Source organism: Ranitomeya imitator, chromosome 1, assembly GCF_032444005.1.
Source record: "Ranitomeya imitator isolate aRanImi1 chromosome 1, aRanImi1.pri, whole genome shotgun sequence".
NCBI lineage: Eukaryota > Metazoa > Chordata > Amphibia > Anura > Dendrobatidae > Ranitomeya > Ranitomeya imitator.
Genome location: NC_091282.1, coordinates 184,073,417 through 184,096,667, shown reverse-complemented (window position 1 = coordinate 184,096,667; position 23,251 = coordinate 184,073,417). Strand labels below are relative to the sequence as shown.

The following is a 23,251-nucleotide window of genomic DNA, read 5'->3' as shown; positions in this document are numbered from 1 at the left end:
ATGCTGACTACTGCTCCATTCACTCCTTATGGGGTTGTCAGAAAGAAAATTGAGCGCAGCACTTTGGCAGACGCAAAAAAATGAATATAGCGGAGGTTGAGCATGCGCACTGCCGCTCCATTCTATCAGTAATAAAAGTGCCTGATTGGTGGTGACTTGTTTTTACCAGATAACCTCTTCAAGTTCTTCCAAGCCCAGAAGAGTCTTGGAAATTTGTTGTACAAGTTGTACGTGAATTTAGAGATCCTAGCAAGCTGATATCTTTGACCTGGTACTTTTGTATTGGTAAGACCATGTTCACACGTTCAGTATTTGGTCAGTATTTTACATCAGTATTTGTAAGCCAAAACGAGGAGTGGGTGATAAATGCAGAAGTGGTGACGGGTTTCTATTATACTTTTCCGAATACTGATGTAAAATACTGACCAAATACTGAATGTGTGACCTACAGCAATCCATGAAACTAGTAGCTGGATAGCGGCGCTGCTCACCCCGCAGTAGGGGCTGCGGTCTAAGCGCACTTCACAAAAGCAGTTCAAATGACCGTTATTGAGAGCGGATTCTTCAATAGGCAAGAACTGTACGGAAAACTCCGAGACATAAGTATTTTGGATGGAATCTGAGTTTCATCCTGCTACAAATAGAAGGTAATTTCTTCCTTCTGGATAACCAATCTTTCTTTCATTGCAGATAACAAAGCTTGAATATCAATGAGACAATCGCGCACAGCCTGCATTGTTAACTCTGCCTAAAATGTTCTACAGACGACGCACGCCAACAACAATCGTGCTCAGCAGCCCTTTATTTCTTAATGGCATCTCTTTTATTTGCTTCACAATTGAAACCTATTCAAATCAGTGCATTTTATAGAAAGATAATATTATTCTTTTACACGCAAAGATTCTGGAGGCCAGCTGCACCTTCGTACGCAATCTTACCATTTACTAGTCAAGTGATGGTAGACTGCACATTTATCCCCTGTAGGACACTAAGTAAAACATTCTTTTACAGTCTCATAAATTGTCCTATAAAATACAACACAAAATATTTTACTAACTATGCTAAAAGATTAACCATTGTTTATTTTTTTTTTTTAGAAATCAATAGTGCCAGTAAGAAACTTTGTAATGTATTTCATTAAAAAAAAGTTGATTCTTTCTCTCCCAAAACTGATCTTTCATTCTCAAAATTCTCATTTCATGGGTAAAATTTGTATTCAGTAAATGTAGATTTAACATTACTGAAATAGGAATGGGCAGTTGGTGCTTATAAAGTTCTATGGAGAACTGTAACTATCATTTCAGGAGAAGTTGCAGCAGAAAGTTTGGCTTTTGTTTCTCCTTACTTTTCTTCTCATCTCCTCTCTCCTTAGAATTTTAAAAGCACCAAATGTCATCTCCTATTTCAGTAATCCGATTTTACAAATGAATTGAGTTGGAGATCAGTCCAAGAAGTGGAAGAAGCAGATATCTTGAAAAAGAAATATTACAGAGCTCAGTTCCTTATGTTCATGAGTACTATTGATTTATGTAATGAAAATGTAAACGGTGGCTATTCTTTCATATCATGCATTATTATTATGCTTACATAATAGATATAGCCCCAGCTCTTTACAGACATCATCTTCGCTGTCCCCATTGGGGCTCACAATCTAAATTCCCCATCAGTATGTCTTTAGAGTGTAGGAAGAAACCGGACAAAACCCACACAAACATGGGGAGAACATACAAACTCCTTGATGTTGTTCTTAGAGGGATTTGAACCCAGGGCCCCAGCACTGCAAGGCTACACTGCTAACCACTGAGCCACAGAGATATGGAGAAATATGTACAGAATGTCAAAATTCTTGACATTTTGTGAAATTCTGTAGATTAGACTAAGCTAACACTACATTTTAGCACAGTGAGTGATATTGTAAATTGCTGCAGATTTTAATGGTACAATCTGCAGCACAAATGAACAATTCTACCACTTCTCACCCCATTTATAATCAAATTCTTTGAGTTTTAAAAGCAAATTTCTTTAAGAGGCTGTTCCATAACCATTGCCTGATGCCTATCCACAATCTGACCTGGTCACTGATATATCCACTCCAAACTGTCCTTCACTAGCTACCCTTGTCACATCCCTCTGCATGGGATGTCCATGTTGGATCACATAGTACCTGGGTAACCTGTTTTTATTCATATTGTTCCTCTTCAACACAAGGACTGGTGCCCAAGACAAAATTAGCACTATGGCTCCTGATTCATCATGACCGGCATTGTCCACACCAGCCTTGATGACGGGGCGTGTTGGAGTCAGAGCGGCCGGATTCATGAAGAGGCACATGTTTCTTGGTGAGTCAGGCACGTCTGAACAGTGGACTGGAGTAAAGGTACCGTCACACTCAGCAACTTTGCAATGAGAACGACAGCGATCCGTGACGTTGCAGCGTCCTGGATAGCGATCTCGTTGTGTTTGACACGCAGCAGCGATCAGGATCCCGCTGTGACATCGCTGGTCGGAGCTAGAAGTCCAGAACTTTATTTGGTCGTCAGGTCGGCGTGTATCGTCATGTTTGACAGCAAAAGCAACGATGCCTGCAATGTATTAACATGGAGCTAACAACTGGCGAGAACGATAAGTGAGTTGCCGTTACGTCACTGGATCGCTCATGCAACGTTCTGGTGTTGCCGTGTTTGACGTCTCCTAGCGACCTAAACAGCGACGCTGCAGCGATCGGCTCGTTGTCTATATCGCTGCAGCGTCGCTGAGTGTGACGGTACCTTAAGAGTTATGGGATAAGGTATGCTACAGTTCTTCATGAATTGGGAAGTTGCAGCCCCCATGCCGCTTCCAGGTGTGAAAATTTGACAAATTTTCAAAATGATTTCCACCAGAATTCTGCCGTAATCGGGCCTATATGCTGTCTTCACATTTCATTTGAATTGCAAGCTTTTATGGACATGGACATCTCTCCTTTTGCCTCATTTTTTTCACGTTTAGTACAGTGGGTTATGAAAGTATTCAACCCCTTGACTTTTTACCTATTTTGCTACATTCCAACTTGTGTTTAAATATTTTTGTAATCTGATTTGTGTGTGATGTATCAGCACTAAATAGTCTAAGTAGGTGAAGTGGGAAAAATATATGCATAAATTATATTTATGGGATGAAAGGACTAAAAATTGGCATGTACATTGGTATTCACCCCTTTTGTGATGAAGCCCCTAAACATTTCTGGTGCAAGCAGATTCCTTTCATAAGTCACATGTTTAGTGAGAGGAAGTTCACCTGTGTGCAATCTACGTGTCACACAGTCTGTCAGTATATACACACCATTACTAACAGGCCACAGAGGCTGCAAACCCATTAAGCAGGAGGCCCCACTAACCAAACACCACCAGGCACGGCCTCCTCTGCATCCTGTGTCTGTGAATGTGCCATAAATGTCAGAGACAGGAATATTGTCTCCAGTCACAAACCTTAGGGTCACTGTGACGTCAGTCCTCTGACTCCTGTTTGTCGCCCAGTGTCTCTTGTCCATGATGGAGAACAAACCTACACATAGCTGAAAGGACGTAAAACAGACAAGGAGGCATCTAAATATTCTATCCGTGAAGTAGATGAGAAATGATAGATCATCTCGTAGTTCCTTTGCTTTGTTACATTTACAATTGCTTTCAACACTTTTTGTAAGTTGAACTTTTAGAAGATTTTTTTTTTCTTGCAGATGTTGTACTATTACGGGAACATTCTGCTCCTGTATGCGATGTTACCCAGCTGAGGCCATTCCATTTATTGCCAATTAACGCACCCAGCAGTCATTAACATTCCTCTTTATAATGAAACCATTTATTGTCAAACATTAAATGTTTTATAGCATTCCTACTAACTTTGCCACTTGTGAATAACCCTTTTGTGGCAAATTACCAGGAGAGGACAAACATGTAACACTATACACTAATTTGGAAAATTGTGGCAAAATGATTTTCATCTTGCAAACAATATAACAAAAATAATAGAGGAACAAAGATGGTCTTTGGAGGGATATATTTGTGTGTGTATATATATATACATAAATTCCAAATTGGGGAGAAAGCCAAATAAACCCTCACTAGAAAACCATTAAATTTAACTTTTATTTCCATTAATTAAAATAAAGAATATACAAATGGTATAAAATGTTTTGTCCCTAATCTGTCTCAGAAGTCTGCAGTTATTTTATGCAGTATTAGTGCTAATTTATATTTAGAAAGTGTATAAATAACCCGAACACATATTGGCAGAACAGGACAACACATTTTAGCACCAGCGTCACCCCAACATGTTTCACTGCACTAGCTGCGTCTTCAGGGGATGGGACATAGGCTTGTCTTGTCTTGTCCTGGCTAGACAAACCTATGTCCCATCCCCTGATGACGCAGCTAGTGCGGTGAAACATGTTGGGGTGACGCTGGTGCTAAAATTTGTTGTCCTGTTCTGCCAATATGTGTTCGGGTTATTTATACACTTTCTAAATATAAATTAGCAGGAATACTGCATAAAATAACTGCAGACTTCTGAGACAGATTAGGGACACAACGTTTTATACCATTTGTATATTCTTTATTTTAATTAACAGAAATAAAAGTTACATTTTATGGTCTTCTAGTGAGGGTTTATTTGGCGTTCTCCCCAATTTGGAAATTATATATTTCTTGTAAACACAACCTAAAGGGGATCTGTCAGTGGGTTTTTGCTATTTAATCTGAGAGCAGCATAATATAAAGGCAGAGAGCCTGATTCCTGGGATGTGTCACTTATTCGGTTGTGTTTTGTAGATTCAATACAATCAGTGCTTCATCAGCAGGAGTTTAGCACTAGGGGACTAGGTCTCATGTGTAAAGGTACCTTCACACATAACGATTTCGTTAACGATATCGTTGCAACGTCACGCTTTTTGTGACGTAGCAACGATCCCGCTAACGATCTCGTTATGTGTGACAGCGACCAACGATCAGGCCCCTGCTGGGAGATCGTTGGTCGTTGGGGAATGATCAGGACCTTTTTTTGGTCGCTGATCACCCGCTGTCATCGCTGGATCGGTGTATGTGATGCAGATCCAGCGATGTGTTCACTGGTAACCAGGGTAAATATCGGGTTACTAAGCGCAGGGCCGCGCTTAGTAACCCGATATTTACCCTGGTTACCATTGTAAAAGTTAAAAAAACAAAACAAAAACAGTACATACTCACATTCCGTTGTCTGTCACGTCCCCGTCAGCTTCCCTGCACTGACTGCGTCAGCGCCGGCCGTAAAGCAGAGCACAGCGGTGACGTCACCATAGTAAAAACCTATTGACAGATTTCCTTTAAAGCTGCACAATTGTAGCTAGATGACTGGCTGACATCCTGCCTATCGTTTAATTTTTTTATATGATGCCCTGTTTTACTGAAAATATAGTTTTATTCTAGCTACCTCATCATTTTTTATTACATTACACATTTCCCATTACCATTATTTTAATACTTATTTAGTGAATCAATATTACACATGAAAATAATCACCTTTGTGATATGTTTTCCCAAAAATAAAACCTATCACAAAAATAAGCCCTGGAATGATTTTACAGGATTTTTGGAGCATGCTTGAAATATAAACCTTACTCCAAAAATGAGCTCTAATTACAGTAAAGGTTGGTGTTAGGGGAATTGCCAAGAGCCCCCGTCTCTCTGAGGAGCTCCCAGTGTTTCTATTCTGAGGCCTTATAAGACTTAAGAGGCCTTAAGAAACTTTGGTGATATCAAGGTCCTTTAACTGCGGGGGTGTAGAGGAACTGAAGAGGAAGCAGGCTGGCAGGTAAAGTGTGTGCAGTGTATGTTGTGTATGCATGTGTATTTGCAGTGTGTATATGTGCTTGTGTATATATGTGTTTTTGCAGCACGTGTGATGACATGAGTATATTTGAATAAATGTTGATTTTTTTTTGTTCAATAATAAATGTGGATTGTTGTTCATGGAAAACAATAAGACATCACCTGAACATAAGCCCTAACCCATGTTTCGGAACAAAAAATAATATAAGACGCTGTCTTATTTTTGGGGAAATATTGTATTTTATAATTAATGTTCTTTCTCTTTCTAGATTGATCTTTCACACTCAATTCAAGTGTAACAGGTGTGAAACCTGAATACAAGAAACACTACAGATGTTCAGATGACAAAAATAAGACATAACGGTTGGTGCCCATAAGATTCTATGGAAAGGGTGGAGTTAGGAGGAGCTGGAGGCAGACATAGACATTCAGCTGCAAACTCTCCTGAAATGACAGTTACAATTTAACTTTTTTTTTATTGATAAATTTAAGTTATAACTAATGTTGTAGGAGAACTTGCAACAGAATGTTGGTGTCTGCCTCCAGATCTAGTGCAAATCTAGTTGGCAGGTGACTGTATGTATCCAAATCACATAATTGTAGTCACGCATCTGCCACAACCGTCGCTGACACCAGAGAGTTCGCACAGTGCGTGCGTTATAAGGATTCACAAGTCTGCAGTCACACAGATTGACTGCAGACATGTACACCAAGGCTGGACAACCCCTTTAGTGTCCAGATTGAAAATTGCAACATTATGGAATAATTTTTAAATGAGATATGGAACATTTAAAACAAAACAATTCTTTTAAAAAAAAAATCTATCTGACACAAACTTCATTTAAATAATAGCTCATTTTCTATTATCACAGTCCCAGTCAAACACAGTGATAGCATTTAGGTTTTTTTTTGTTTTTTTGGGGGGTAAAGACTTAAATAGGATCTCTTTTTTACAATTACAATGAAAACAGTTCTAAAACTTAAATATAATCTATAGCGTGACTCGGGATATAAAGAAAAGATTACAATTTCCAAGTTTCAGAAAGAATAAATGACTCCCTAATAACTGTCAGGCATAATCCATACGAGCCGATGAAGCAGTATTCACAATGTATAATAAAGGCCACTTTCCTCTTTTCTTTTTCTACCAAAATAGACTACGGGATCTATGGACCACATACTTCTTGTCCTTCCTGATATAAAAATTATGGAAAAATTGCAATAAAGCCGAGCAAATGTGAAATGTTGGGTATCAGAGAGTATGACAGGTGAAAATCACCTTAATGCCCACCAGTACTAGAAGTCTGACAGAATGGGGAAAGTATTCAGTATAAAAAATAACCAAAAACATGATAATTGCTGGAGGTCTTCTGACAAACTTACCAATTTTCAGTGGCGCATCGGGAGCTGGTGTAGCATAAAGCAAGTTTTCAGGCTTGAGATCTCGGTGAACAATTCCATTTTCATGTAAATACTAGAGAAAAAACAAAACTTCAGGTTAATCTGATCTCATATTGTATAATGTTATGGCCCATTTGGCAATTATATTCAGATGTTTTGTCTCGGAATGAAAGTTCATAATGAAAGCTGACACCCCTACATCTATACCACCTTTCAGTTTAAGGGAATTTAGCATTGATGTTGATTTTGCTTTACAATGTTGAAACAACTTTGTGACTTCTGGCAATTTTAAGTAACCCAATTTGGCAAGAATAGATCTATCACCATATAAATTAATAATAATAATAGAAAATTAGAAGGAAAAATAGTGTGTTAATAATGTAGATGCGTGCAAAATGGGACATTTTTATTATTAAAAACAACTTTTTGTTTTAAAAAAAATGGAAAAAGGAAAATAATTTTGCAGCACAAATTATTTAGTTGACTCAAAATGTGCCACAATGTAGGAAAAATTTGTTAAACTGTCCAAATTACCTATTGGGTCATATCATACGGACATCATAGAGAAGAACAGATAGTTACTAACAAAATGAAGCTCCGGTGGACTCTTTCTAGTCATGTATTTAATAAAATGTATACATAGCATGTGAAACTACAGGTCCTTCTCAAAAAATTAGCATATAGTGTTAAATTTCATTATTTACCATAATGTAATGATTACAATTAAACTTTCATATATTATAGATTCATTATCCACCAACTGAAATTTGTCAGGTCTTTTATTGTTTTAATACTGATGATTTTGGCATACAACTCCTGATAACCCAAAAAACCTGTCTCAATAAATTAGCATATTTCACCCATCCAATCAAATAAAAGTGTTTTTTAATAACAAACAAAAAAACCATCAAATAATAATGTTCAGTTATGCACTCAATACTTGGTCGGGAATCCTTTGGCAGAAATGACTGCTTCAATGCGGCGTGGCATGGAGGCAATCAGCCTGTGACACTGCTGAGATGTTATGGAGGCCCAGGATGCTTCAATAGCGGCCTTAAGCTCATCCAGAGTGTTGGGTCTTGCGTCTCTCAACTTTCTCTTCACAATATCCCACAGATTCTCTATGGGGTTCAGGTCAGGAGAGTTGGCAGGCCAATTGAGCACAGTAATACCATGGTCAGTAAACCATTTACCAGTGGTTTTGGCACTGTGAGCAGGTGCCAGGTCGTGCTGAAAAATGAAATCTTCATCTCCATAAAGCATTTCAGCCGATGGAAGCATGAAGTGCTCCAAAATCTCCTGATAGCTAGCTGCATTGACCCTGCCCTTGATGAAACACAGTGGACCAACACCAGCAGCTGACATGGCACCCCACACCATCACTGACTGTGGGTACTTGACACTGGACTTCAGGCATTTTGGCATTTCCTTCTCCCCAGTCTTCCTCCAGACTCTGGCACCTTGATTTCCGAATGACATGCAAAATTTGCTTTCATCAGAAAAAAGTACTTGGGACCACTTAGCAACAGTCCAGTGCTGCTTCTCTGTAGCCCAGGTCAGGCGCCTCTGCCGCTGTTTATGGTTCAAAAGTGGCTTTACCTGGGGAATGCGGCACCTGTAGCCCATTTCCTGCACACGCCTGTGCACGGTGGCTCTGGATGTTTCCACACCAGACTCAGTCCACTGCTTCCTCAGGTTCCCCAAGGTCTGGAATCGGTCCTTCTCCACAATCTTCCTCAGGGTCCGGTCTCCTCTTCTCGTTGTACAGCGTTTTCTGCCACATTGTTTCCTTCCAACAGACTTACCATTGAGGTGCCTTGATACAGCACTCTGGGAACAGCCTATTTGTTGAGAAATTTCTTTCTGGGTCTTACCCTCTTGCTTGAGGGTGTCAATGATGGCCTTCTTGACATCTGTCAGGTCGCTAGTCTTACCCATGATGGGGGTTTTGAGTAATGAACCAGGCAGGGAGTTTATAAAAGCCTCAGGTATCTTTTGCATGTGTTTAGAGTTAATTAGTTGATTCAGAAGATTAGGGTAATAGGTCGTTTAGAGAACCTTTTCTTGATATGCTAATTTATTGAGACAGGTTTTTGGGGTTATCAGGAGTTGTATGCCAAAATCATCAGTATTAAAACAATAAAAGACCTGACAAATTTCAGTTGGTGGATAATGAATCTATAATATATGAAAGTTTAATTGTAATCATTACATTATGGTAAATAATGAAATTTAACACTATATGCTAATTTTTTGAGAAGGACCTGTATGTTCCCGCCAATGGTGGCTGCAGATTCCACTATGATGCCAACTAATCGGCAGGTCATCTTCAATCTAAGTACAATGTATGCTTATATTTATACTTCACAGTTTCATAGTTTTTAAGGTTGAAGGTTAAGACCATTGAGTTCAATCTGTAGCCCAACATGTTGATCCAGAGGAAGGCAAAAATCCCACGTGGCAGACACTAATAGCTCTGTATAATGGGAATAATTCCTTCCCAACTCTGAACATGGCAATCAGATTAGTTTACTAGTTACAGAATCTAATGCCCATAACTAGGGTTGAGCGAAACGGGTCGTTCATTTTCATAAGTCGCCGACTTTTGGCAAAGTCGGGTTTCATGAAACCCGACCCGATCCCTGTGTGGGGTCGGCCATGCGGTCGGCGATCTTGGCGCCAAAGTCGCATTTCGTATGACGTGTTAAGCGCCATTTTTTGAGCCAATGAAGGAGCGTGGGCAGAGTGATGGCATAGGTGTCAGGGGCGTGCACATCTATCGGCATTTTTTTTGCTTGTGCGCTGTAGCGATTTGCAATGTGTAAACCCAGCTTTTCTGTGTAGGGACGGACGGGGGAGAGAGAGAGAGAGAGAGAGAGAGGGAAAGAGAGAGAAAATAAATAAATAAATAAAAATAAAAAATAAATCCCACTGACTTTGCATTGGGTTTCGTGTTTCGGTCGATCCCCGACTTTTTGCGATAATCGGCCGATTTCACTCGACTCAACTTTTGAGATAGTCGGATTTCGCAAAACCCCACTCGACCCTAAAAAAGTAAAGGTCGCTCAACCCTACCCATAACCTAATATATTTTTTCAAGGAAGGCATCCAAGCACTTCTTGAAATTTAGCAGTGAATCAACTATTACAACATCATGTGGCAGAGAGTTGCATTGTCTCAAATGTACATCTATCAGTTTCTGTACATGCACATAACTTGCTCCGTTGAATGATCATAATTTAGTTACTGGCATGTTATATATTGTGCCAAGTGAGCCCAAACTATATTAAACAGAACCTGTCAGAAACTACCCCCCAAGCCATTAATATGACTGTGTAGCTCCTTAAAATATAAGCCAGTGGATCCCTTATGGCCCAACGCACTGCTCTTGACGTTGTGTCTGGAAGGTAACTGGGGCGTGATGATGCACTTGTTGCGTCTCAGCCTCATTCTGTATTTCCTGCCTAGCAGCGCCCTCCTCTGGCTGAATGACAGGTCATTTGCTGTGGTACACTGGCCACTGAGCTATCAATCAACCATTGGAGGGTGGTGCTAGATTGGGAATACACTGTGAGAAACGAGACGCCCATCATCATGCACCAATGAACTTCCAGATACAACTTAAAAATGGGATTTCTCGCTGCTGGAATAGCACTTTGGGATCATAAAGGGATTGACTAACTTACCTTTTAAAGAGCTACACAGACATATAAAGAACTTGCAGGGTTCAAGGTTCTGACAGGTTCTCCTTAAATATGTCTTTTACTAGTAGAGTATATTCTGTTCTGAAATGAAGCCACGGTGTATTGCTGTAGTTGAGATCAGAACGCAATGTATCTTGTAGGATTCTTGTGAGAGGAATCATTCTTATCCTCTCATGGTAACATCCAGACAAATCGGCGAAACGGATGTCAAGTGTTAATGATTTCAGCATCCAGTAATAGAAGACGATATGAAACACTCCGTGGTATAGAGATGTCACTGCCGGGAGGAAAAGAAACGTGCCACCTTCTGCGAGGAGACACTAATGCCGCCTAGGTAGGATTTAGGGGCCACAATGACACAACCAGCTGAACTTTGCAAATGTTTTAGATCAGATACAATTTCTGGTTGATAAATGTAGTGAATCAGAAAAAAGAAAAATGATTCAAACCCCCAAACTGAGTGGCCGACTAAGACTTGTAGAAGTATATTCTGCTAATTCAATCCTATAAATGATGGGTCTGATCAATCTGCTCCTATAGACACAACACAGTTGTGGCCATAAAAGCCACCAGTGTACCTTATAATGTCAAAACCTACATTATAGTTTTCTTGCCTGTTTTGTAAAAAAGTCTCCCAATGCCAAGAGTACACAGAATATACTATCATTGGGACCCCCTTAAACCAGCTGTAGCTTGCGGCGCCACTTTACCACTACTTTACTAATCTGCATAGGGTAATTTTATGCAAATGAGTTTCACCACTTCAGATTTGTTCATAATAGACTTTATGCACACGTCTTGCGCATAAGAATTGTATCCTTTTTTCATGGAAATAACACATCCCCATTATAACCTATGGAGATTTTCACATGTCTATGTTTTTTCATGGACTGTGTGTGAATGAGGCCTAATATCCGTGTGCACAGATGAACAGGCCCAATACAAGTCTGTGAAAAACATGTACAGAACACAGACGGCATCAGTGTATCGTCCATGTTTAATATTGCAAAGGATATGAGAAGCTCTCCTATTTATTTATTGACCCATCCATGAAAAATACTGATGACCACACTGATGGTAAAAACAGACACACGGATGCAAAACACTGATGACACTGGTACCGTTATTTTTCATGTACTGATTTATATACGGAAGTGTGAAGGAGGCCTGAGGAGAAACATGGTCAAGTACAGATTTCTGGCAATGCAATAAAAAAGAAAGGGTCTCCTTGATGTCTATACTACCGCCAAATGGCACTTACTACTTTACTCGCTCTCACTTGCGTATAAAACCAGCGAGTGCAATGCACCAATGTTGTTCACTGATATTGTGCTCATCTGCAAGTTTTTGTTCAGGTGGAATCTGGATACGGAAAAAATTGCAGCATGCTTCGAGTGGCCCGCGTCAATGGGTGCGAGAAAAAAAAAGGAACCACGGACTATGCGTATGCCGTCCGATTTTTACAGACACATTACCCCTCTGTAGCCAAGAACACTGTAAATGGACCTGTAAATGAGGGGAGAATAACAGTTGCAGAGAAAAAAGATGCATGTAATATGGATGTCATAGAGATGCTATGTGGGAAAAATCGCATTGTACTCATATGACGCTCATCCCACTTTTCTGGATGAGAATCGGAAATTGAACATTTTTGCACACAGATGAGTGCGAGGTCTGAGACAGACTTCTGGCATCCAAGGAATCAATACTTACTGATTGAAATGAGCACTTTACAAGACCTGCAGTAACTCAGCCAGTAAAACCATAATTTATATTGTGCTTTTCCTGACAATACCACATTATCCCTCCTTGCAGTTAGATTTTTTGGGATCTGCTGATCACATGGGGTCACCAAAATTTAAAATAGATGATATAAACCAAGCAAATCTTTTTAGTAATTCATTGAATATTGTTTTGTCATATAGAAAGGAAAAACATTATTATTATGCTATAGAGCGCCACCATATTCCACAGCGCGTTACATACGCGTGTTATCACTGCTGTCCTAATTGGGGCACACAATCTAAATTGCCTAGCAGTATGTACTTGGCATGAAACCCAAGCAAGCATAGAAAGAACGTGTAAACTCCTTGCAGGTGTTGTCTTTGGTGGGATTAGAACCAATGACTCCAGTACTAGCAATGTAACAGTGCCAACCACTGAACTATAAGCCTCCAGTCACACTGTATTTCTGACTTACATTTCCAAGCCTGTAACTGTCCTTGCTCAACAGATGCCCTTTTAGTTACTGTGTATATCTTTAAAAGGAGGTTTTCCAAAATCCAAAAACATTATACCATAACTTTTAAATATCGGGTACTGAAATTTCATTGGGCTTTACTTACTGGAAAGTTAAAGTGATGCAGTCAAATGATAAATTGACTTTAGATTTGTATAATAATGGATTAAACACTCCAATTATAAAATATTATATTAATTGATGGAAAATACACTATACGAATACAAGTATTGGGACACTTGCACATAATACCTATGAAAGATTTTATGGCATCATATCCGAATCTAATTGGCATAAATATGGAGTTAATTCCTAGTTTGCAGCTAAAAAGCTCCAGTCTTTCAGGAAGGCTTTTTACAAGATATTGAAGTGGTTATTGGAGTTTTTGCCCATTCATCCAGAAGGGCATTTGTGAGGTCTGAAACTGATGTTTTATGAGAGGGCCTTGACTGCAATCTCTGACCAAGTTCATCCCAAAGGTGTTCGATGAGGATGATGTCATGTATCTGCGCCGGCCAGTCAGGTTTCAGTAAATTGCATACCAAACTCAGTCAACCATTTAAAAACTAGCACAAAAAAAGGCCTTATACAAACTATTCCACAAAGTTGTAAGCATACAATTGCTCATAATGTCTTGGTCTGCTAACACATTAAGATTTCTCTTCCCTGGAACTAAGTGGCCTAGGCAACCCCTGATAAAAAATCCATAGCTTAATTACCAGCATAAAAACATAACATAGCCCATAACATACCGTATATACTCGAGTATAAGCCGAGATTTTCAGCCCAAATTTTTGGGCTGAAAGTGCCCTTCAGGTTATACTCGAGTCATGATTGGCGGTTAGGTCGGCGGGTGAGGGGGAGAGAGGACTGTCGCATACTCACCTAGTCCCGGCGCTCCTGGCGCTCCCCCTGCCCATCCCACGGTCTTCAGTGCCGCAGCTCTTCCCCTGTTCAGCGGTCACGTGGGACCGCTCATTAAAGTTATGAATATGGACTCCACTCCCATATGGGTGGAGCCGCATATTCATTCCTCTAATGAGTGGTAACGGTGACCGCTGACAGAGGAAGAGGCTGCGGCACCCGGAGACCAGCTGTCCGGGATAAGGAGCCAGGGACGCCGGGAGCAGGTAAGTATGTCATATTTACCTGTCCACGTTCCACCCGCCGGGCGCCGCTCCATCTTCCGCGTCCTCTTGCTCTGACTGTTCAGGTCAGAGGGCGCGATGACGTACTAGTGTGCGCGCCGCCCTCTGCCTGAACAGTCAGTGCGGAGAGACGCCGAGACGGGACGCTGGGAGCTACAAGCAAGAGGTGAGTATGTGATTTTTTTTTTATTGCAGCAGCAGCAGCATTCTATATTGCACAGATTTATATGGAGCATCTATGAGGCAATACTCAACGGTGCAGAGCATTCTATATTGCACAGCTTTATATGGAGCATCTATGGGGCCATACTGAACGGTGCAGAGCATTATATATGGCACAGCTTTATGTGGAGCATCTATGGGGCCATAATGAACGGTGCAGAGCATTATATATGGGGCAGCTTTATATGGAGCATCTATGGGGCCATACTGAACGGTGCAGAGCATTATATATGGGGCAGCTTTATGTGGAGCATCTATGGGGCCATACTGAACGGTGCAGAGCATTATATATGGGGCAGCTTTATATGGAGCATCTATGGGGCCATAATGAACGGTGCAGAGCATTATATATGGCACAGCTTTCTATGGAGCATCTATGGGGCCATAATGAACGGTATGGAGCATTCTATATGGCACAGCTTTATGTGGAGTATCTATGGGGCCATACTGAATGGTGCAGAGCATTATATATGACACAGCTTTCTATGGAGCATCTATGGGGCCATAATGAACGGTGCAGAGCATTCTATATGGCACAGCTTTATGTGGAGCATCTATGGGGCCATACTGAACGGTGCTGAGCATTATATATGGCAAAGCTTTATGTGGATCATCTATGGGGCCATAATGAACGGTGCAGAGCATTATATGTGGCACAGCTTTATATGGAGCATCTATGGGGCCATAATGAACGGTATGGAGCATCTATTTTTATTTTTGAAATTCACCGGTAGCTGCTGCATTTTCCACCCTAGACTTATACTTGAGCCAATAAGTTTTCCCAGTTTTTTGTGGCAAAATTAGGGGGGTCGGCTTATACTCAGGTCGGCTTATACTCGAGTATATATGGTAATAACCAATTTCAAGTCCACACTCACTGCTGTAAAACAAATCTATGTCTCATCTCTCATATTCTCCTTATCTCACAACTCTAAACAGCTATTCAACACTTTTAGTTCTCTCCTCCGTTCCCCAGCACTTCATCCCCCTCCTATCATTTCAGCAAAAGACTTTGCCTCATTCTTCAAGCAGACGATTGATTACATGAAAGGAAGCTTTGGCCTACAGTCCCCAAAGACCCTCCTCATACCTAATTCTTCCAAAACCAGATTTTCCACCACAGGAGATAAACTTTCCTCTCTATTCTCCACATCACATCTCACTTCCTGGGCACTTGACCCGATACCATGACCAACTCATCCCACACCACAGTCTTCATCCCAACCCTAATCCACCACTTCAACCTATCACTATTACCTGGGGTCTTCCCTTCATGCTTTAAACATACATCGATCACACTCATCTTCCAAAAGCCCTCCCTTGACATTTCCTCTGTGTCTAGCTATCGCTCCATATGACTTCTCCCATATGCCTCAAAACTACAAGAACAGCATGTCCATCTTGAACTGTCCTCGCACCTCTCCTCTTGTTCCATCTTTCACCAGTTACAATCTGACTTCTGACCACATAATTCAACCAAAAGTGCCCTAACTAAAGTCACCAATGACCTACTAACCACCAGAGCCAAGTGAATCTATTCTGTCCTCCTCCTCCTGGACCTTTCATCTGCCTTCAACACAGTGGACCATTCTCTCTTACTACAGATTCTTTGAGCTCTTAGCATCAAAGACTTGGCCCTATCTTAGATCTCTTCATACCTAACAGACCAGACATTCAGGGTCTCCCACTCACATACCACCTCCTCATCTTGCACCCTAACTGTCGGTGTCCTCCAAGGTTCAGTTCTAGGACCCGTGCTCTTCTCCGTCTTCACCTTTGGCCTAGGACAGCTCATAGAATCCCATGGCTTTCAGTATCATCTTTATGATGATCAAACACAGATCTACCTCTCTGTACCCAATATCACCTCCTTACTAACCAAAATCGCACAATGTCAGTACACTATTTTATCCTTCTTCTCTGCTTGATTTCTAAGATTTAACATGAACAAAACAGAAATCATCATCTTTACCCCAACTCACTCAACCCCCCCCAACAGACCGATCCATCAAAGTCAATGGCTGCTCACTCTCCCCAGTCTGCCTCCGGGTAACCCGTGACTCTGCTCTCTCCTTCAAAGCACATATCCAAGCCCTTTCCAACTCATGCTCACTCCAACTCAAAAATAATTTACCACATCTGTACATTCAAGTATTTGAAAAAACACTTGTGGATGCCCTCATCATCTCCCACCTCGACTACTGCAACCCTCTCTCTGTGGCCTCCCCTCCAACACTCTTGCACCCCTGCAGTCTATCCTAAACTTTGCTGCCTGAGTAATCCACCCCCGCTATTCCCCAGCCTCTCTTCTCTGCTTATCCTTTTACTGGCTCCCCAATTGCCCAAAGACTTCAGTTCAAAATCCTAACTATAGCATACAAAGCCATCCGCAACCTGTCTCCTCCATAAATCTGTGAGCTAGTCTCTCGGTGCTTACCTGCATGCTGTGAGGTTATCCTGATATTTAAAATAAAAAAATTCATTTGAAAATGGCGTCCACCATACCTGCGCAGTAGCAGCTATCAATGTATATAGAGGTGATCTTATAGCTGCTACTGCGCATGTGAAAGCGATGCCATCTTGCTAGAGAAGGAAAAAAAATTCCTCCTCCAAGATGGCGTTGTCGGCGCGTGTGCAATAGCAGCTATCAGGGGTGCCATCTTGGAGGAAGACTTTTTTTTCTTCTCTAGCAAGTTGGAACCGCCGGAGCCTGCGCAATAGCAGCTATTGGCGATTGCTGATAGCTGCTACTGCGCAGGCTCGGCGTTGCCATCTTGGAAGAGGACATTTGTTTTCTTTAGCAACATGACGCCGCCTGTTCTTTCACAGTAGCAGCTATCGGATAATCTATATACACCAATAGCTGCTACTGCGCAGGTGTGGCGGGTGCTATTTTCAAATGGATTTTTTTTTAACCTTCGTCCGGCTGAGTAGGTACAATTGTAACTATTCCGTTTTAAAATTGCAATAACTTTTTTTCGAAAAGCCGTAGAGGGCTGAAATTTCGTGACATCTCTGCAGTTTTGGTCCAGAATATACAATTGTACCTCTGCAGCCTGTTAACGTTGTAAAATTATGCAGCCTGACAAAAGTTAAATATCAGGATAATCTCAACCATAGTGAAATTCATGGCAAATTCAATTGCTGAGAATCAATTATTAAAAAAAACTTGACTAAGCTGGCAAATTCAAATTTCAATAGATTTTCTCATCTCTAGTCCTTATGCTATCTCAGCTTCTTAGCAGAAGAAATCGTGGTCCATGTGGGGCACAATTTTACTATTATATGACAAGCAATCAAAAGTTCTAGGTCAGTCTGCAAATCATTGGGGACCATGCTTGTCAGCTCCAAATTAATCATAAGGTATCAATCACAAATCCTTTGTAACCTCTTTAATAAACAGAAAAATGTAGTTGTATTGGGAATTTGATATAAAGCTTGTCATAAATCTTTCAAACCACTGCTAAAATTACAGTTAAAAATGCTCAAAGGGATAGATAAAAATTGTGCAAGTGAACAAAACTGACATATAAGATGTTAGTTTACTTTACTATAGTACTCAGCATAAAGAAACCTGAAATTCAAATGATAAGCCATGATTCAACATAGTGTAAAAACTAAAAGCAATGTGAAATTTAGTCTAGTTAGATGTAATGTTATTTACTAGGGAGACCCAAAAAGTAGTAGACCAGTATTTTTACTTTTTACTTATTCATTATCTAGTTCTATAGTACAGCCAGTATTATCATGTTTAATTGTTAATTTCTATCTGAAAATTCATAGCTTTGCTCTCTTTAGTTAGATAATGTGATTTTATTGTAACTCCCTTGGAATTATACAGTATGCTTTCCTGTTCTCATAAGGGGGTCACCATCTCAGTCACCAGAACATCTTGCATGATGAAACTGTACCACATAATGGACTGTAGCACACAATTTCCTCACACGTAGAGACATAAACTTCTATCACATATACTTATGATAATTAGACAGCTTCTGTTACACAATTATAATGAAGAGGATCAAAGTTCAGCTTCTCTAAATATATATTTACAGTTTCTTGGTACTTTACTCTACCTGCCCATGTAAAGTAGTGCTGATGCAATATGGAATTTTTAGCAAAGTATGGAAGAATACAATGAAATTAGGGACTCAAGACTGAGGGAGTCTAGAGTGAAGCAATAGGAATTGCAGGGAAGTGAGAACACTGCATAAAAAATGTATAGGAAAGATATATATCTTGGTACCATGTTAGCCAGTAGATAGAAACATATTTAGAATTGAGAGTACTCAGTGGTTGATCCCTTTTAATGGCTAACTGAAAAGATTGTAACAAATTGCAAGCTTTCGAGACTACTCAGGTCCCTTCATCAGTGATATGAATCACATATTTATGCACAATACAGCCCAGAAATAATGTATAGGAAAGATATATATCTTGGTACCATGTTAGCCAGTAGATAGAAACATATTTAGAATTGAGAGTAGTCAGTGGTTGATCCCTTTTAATGGCTAACTGAAAAGATTGTAACAAATTGCAAGCTTTCGAGACTACTCAGGTCCCTTCATCAGTGATATGAATCACATATTTATGCACAATACAGCCCAGAAATAATGCCATATATAAGACAGGTGACGTGAAGCAGAATTACCATTATGTGAGAGTGATAAACAGTTGCGTCCATAAATATTGGAACAGTTCATAGATAAGGAAGTCTTAATGTTTTACGGTCCTCTGAATGGGTCTGATACATCAGATATTAAACTTGCTCCAATTAGGCCTCGGCCAACACCCTGATTGACCCTGGGCTCCAGCACTGCCAGTTGCTACTCGGAAGTGCTGTCTGCACAGAGAAAAACACTAGCTCCTGTGTTAGTGGGGTTCAGCAACGTCAGCTGCTCCCCTGCTCTGTATCCGGCAATGTCTCCTGCTCCCTCCACATTCACATTACATCAAATGTTAAACTTGCTCCAATTAGGCCTCGGCTCACACCCTGATTGACCCTGGGCTCCAACACCGCCAGTTGCTGCTTGGAAGTGCTGTCTGCACAGAGAAAAACACTAGCTTCTGTGTTTGTGGGGTTCAGCAACGTCAGCTGCTCCCCTGCTGTGTATCCGGCAATGTCTCCTGCTCCCTCCACATTCACATTACATCAGATATTAAACTTGCTCCAATTAGGCCTCGGCCTACACCCTAATTGACCCTGGGCTCCAACACCGCCAGTTGCTGCTCAGAAGTGCTGTCTGCACAGAGAAAAACACTAGCTCCTGTGTTAGTGGGGTCCAGCAACGTCAGCTGCTCCCCTGCTGTGTATCCGGCAATGTCGCCTGCTCCCTCCACATTCACATTACATCAGATATTAAACTTTCTCCAATTAGGTCTCAGTCTACACCCTGATTGACCCTGGGCTCCAACACCGCCAGTTGCTGCCCGGAAGTGCTGTCTGCACAGTCAACAGTTGCTCCTCTGTTATTGGGGTTCAGTACTGCCAGCTGCTCCCCTGCTGTGTGTGCGGCAATTTCTCCACTCAGTTTCTAGCACTGACCCTGGGCTCCAACACCGCCAGTTGCTGCCCGGAAGTGCTGTCTGCACAGTCAACAGTTGCTCCTCTTTTATTGGGGTTCAGTAATGCCAGCTGCTTCCCTGCTGTGTGTGCGGCAATTTCTCCACTCAGTTTCTAGCATTGACCCTGGGCTCCAACACCGCCAGTTGCTGCCCTAAAGTGCTGTCTGCACAGTCAACAGTTGCTCCTCTGTTATTGGGTTTCAGTAACGCCAGCTGCTCCCCTGCTGTGTGTGCGGCAATGTCTCCTGCTCCCTCCACACTAAGACTACAACAGATATAAAACTTTCTCCAATTAGGCCTCGGCCTATACTCTGCTTCTAGCATTGGCCCTGGGCTCCAACACCGCCAGTTGCTGCCTGGAAGTGCTGTCTGCACAGTCAACACTTGCTGCCGTGTTAGTGGGGTTCAGCAACGTCAGCTGCTCCCCTGCTCTGTATCCGGCAATGTCTCCTGCTCCCTCCACATTCACATTACATCAAATGTTAAACTTGCTCCAATTAGGCCTCGGCTCACACCCTGATTGACCCTGGGCTCCAACACCGCCAGTTGCTGCTTGGAAGTGCTGTCTGCACAGAGAAAAACACTAGCTTCTGTGTTTGTGGGGTTCAGCAACGTCAGCTGCTCCCCTGCTGTGTATCCGGCAATGTCTCCTGCTCCCTCCACATTCACATTACATCAGATATTAAACTTGCTCCAATTAGGCCTCGGCCTACACCCTAATTGACCCTGGGCTCCAACACCGCCAGTTGCTGCTCAGAAGTGCTGTCTGCACAGAGAAAAACACTAGCTCCTGTGTTAGTGGGGTCCAGCAACGTCAGCTGCTCCCCTGCTGTGTATCCGGCAATGTCGCCTGCTCCCTCCACATTCACATTACATCAGATATTAAACTTTCTCCAATTAGGTCTCAGTCTACACCCTGATTGACCCTGGGCTCCAACACCGCCAGTTGCTGCCCGGAAGTGCTGTCTGCACAGTCAACAGTTGCTCCTCTGTTATTGGGGTTCAGTACTGCCAGCTGCTCCCCTGCTGTGTGTGCGGCAATTTCTCCACTCAGTTTCTAGCACTGACCCTGGGCTCCAACACCGCCAGTTGCTGCCCGGAAGTGCTGTCTGCACAGTCAACAGTTGCTCCTCTTTTATTGGGGTTCAGTAATGCCAGCTGCTTCCCTGCTGTGTGTGCGGCAATTTCTCCACTCAGTTTCTAGCATTGACCCTGGGCTCCAACACCGCCAGTTGCTGCCCTAAAGTGCTGTCTGCACAGTCAACAGTTGCTCCTCTGTTATTGGGTTTCAGTAACGCCAGCTGCTCCCCTGCTGTGTGTGCGGCAATGTCTCCTGCTCCCTCCACACTAAGACTACAACAGATATAAAACTTTCTCCAATTAGGCCTCGGCCTATACTCTGCTTCTAGCATTGGCCCTGGGCTCCAACACCGCCAGTTGCTGCCTGGAAGTGCTGTCTGCACAGTCAACACTTGCTGCCGTGTTATTGGGGTTCAGTAATGTCAGCTGATCCCCTGCTGTGTATCCGGCAATTTCTTATGCTCCCTCCACACTCACACTACTACAGAAATTAAAGGGAACCTGTCCCCCCCTAGGCATTGGTAACTAAAAAAGCCACCTGCGGCGTCAGCTGATCCCTAATCGCCGTGGCATGCGCTTAGGGATCAGCTGACGCCACACAGTCTGAAGAAGGCGGAAGGAGATGAGTGAGAGGCGAAGATATGCACTGCGCATGCCCATGAATCCCAGCCCCGCAGTGTGAATAAATCAGAAGACACTGCTGGGCGGTATCTCGGGCAACGCGGCCGCACAGGCGCAGTCAGCCTGACAACAAATGATGTCAGAAGACGGGCAGCGCTAACTGCGCATGCCCAAGGGATAACATAACAGCGCTGGCACCGGGACAGATTCAAACAACGCTGAGGAGGTGGCACCCGGCGCCAAGGGGGTATGAATGACGGCTGTGCTGCGTCTCATTACGAAGGAAAGTCCCACCTCTGGACGGTTTCACGGTATGAGGGGGCACATTTTATAAGTGTTAACTTCCGCGTGTGCTAGAAGCATAAGTAAAAGAGCCACATTTTCCTTGTGCAACATTAGTGCTGCACAAGTTGGCTCTTTTAGTTACAAACGCCTGGGGGGTTGCAGGTTCCCTTTCAACTTGCTCCAATTAGGCCTCAGCCTATACTCTGTTTCTCCTGTAATCCCTGGGCTCCAACACCGCCAGTTGCTGCTCGGAAGTGCTGTCTGTACAGTCAACACCTGCTCCAGTATTATTGGGGTTCAGTAACGTCAGCTGATCCTCAGCTGTGTATCCAGCAATTGTTCCTGCTCCCTCCACACTCACACAACTACAGATTAGAAACTTGCTCCAATTAGGCCTCGGCCTACACTCTGTTTCTCCTGTAATCCCTGGGATCCAACACCACCAGTTGCTGCTCAGAAGTGTCTTTGGCATGGGTACTCCCTCCTGCCCAGCCTGGTTCCAGCACGCCAGCTGTTTCCGGGTAGTGTCAAGGTAACTTTGCCTCCAATACGTTGTCCTGTCGGGTTGCGGTCAGGTTAGCCAACTCTATGGTGCCTGCAGTTTAGGTGCTTCCTATGTGGGCTGCGGGAACTGGCAATCATGGCTGGTTCCGTAGTGCCAATAGGACAAGCTCCTCCTGTAGGACTGTGGGTTTTCGGTAACTACGGCCGGCTCGCGACCTAGCAATTCTTTTTTTCCTGTGGACCTTCTGCTGCCTATCTGAGTTCCAGCACCATTAGCTGGTTCTTTGGAAGACAATCTTGCATAGGTCCCCCTGGTTCCAGTACCATCAGCTGGTTCCAGGCTGTGCCTTTGGCTTAGGTGCCACCTTCTGGGTATTTGAGTTCCACCAACGTCTGGTGGTACTTGGTAGTGCTTTCTGGCACGGGTACCTCCTGCTTAGTAACCGGGTTCCAGTACCATCAGCTGGTCCTCGGTAGTTCCATTGGCTCTTGTACCTTCTGCTACCCATCCGGGTTCCAGTACCATCAGCTGGTTCTTGGCAGTGTCTTTTGCTCTTGTACCTTCTGCTCCCCATCATGGTTCCAGTACCGTCAGCTGGTTCCAGGCAGAGCCTATGGCTTAGGTGCCTCCTTCTGGGTATC

The 23,251-nt window shown here is 42.5% G+C and overlaps 1 protein-coding gene across 1 annotated transcript in view; it reads right to left on the bottom strand.

Annotated features, from left to right (window-relative positions):
* Nucleotides 1-23,251, bottom strand: part of CAMK4 (calcium/calmodulin dependent protein kinase IV) — a 317,938-nt gene that overhangs the window by 74,758 nt on the left and 219,929 nt on the right. The window contains exon 6 of the mRNA XM_069752704.1: nucleotides 7,224-7,314. Within this exon, the coding sequence (XP_069608805.1) occupies nucleotides 7,224-7,314 (91 nt within the window). The remainder of the gene's footprint in view (nucleotides 1-7,223; nucleotides 7,315-23,251) is intronic.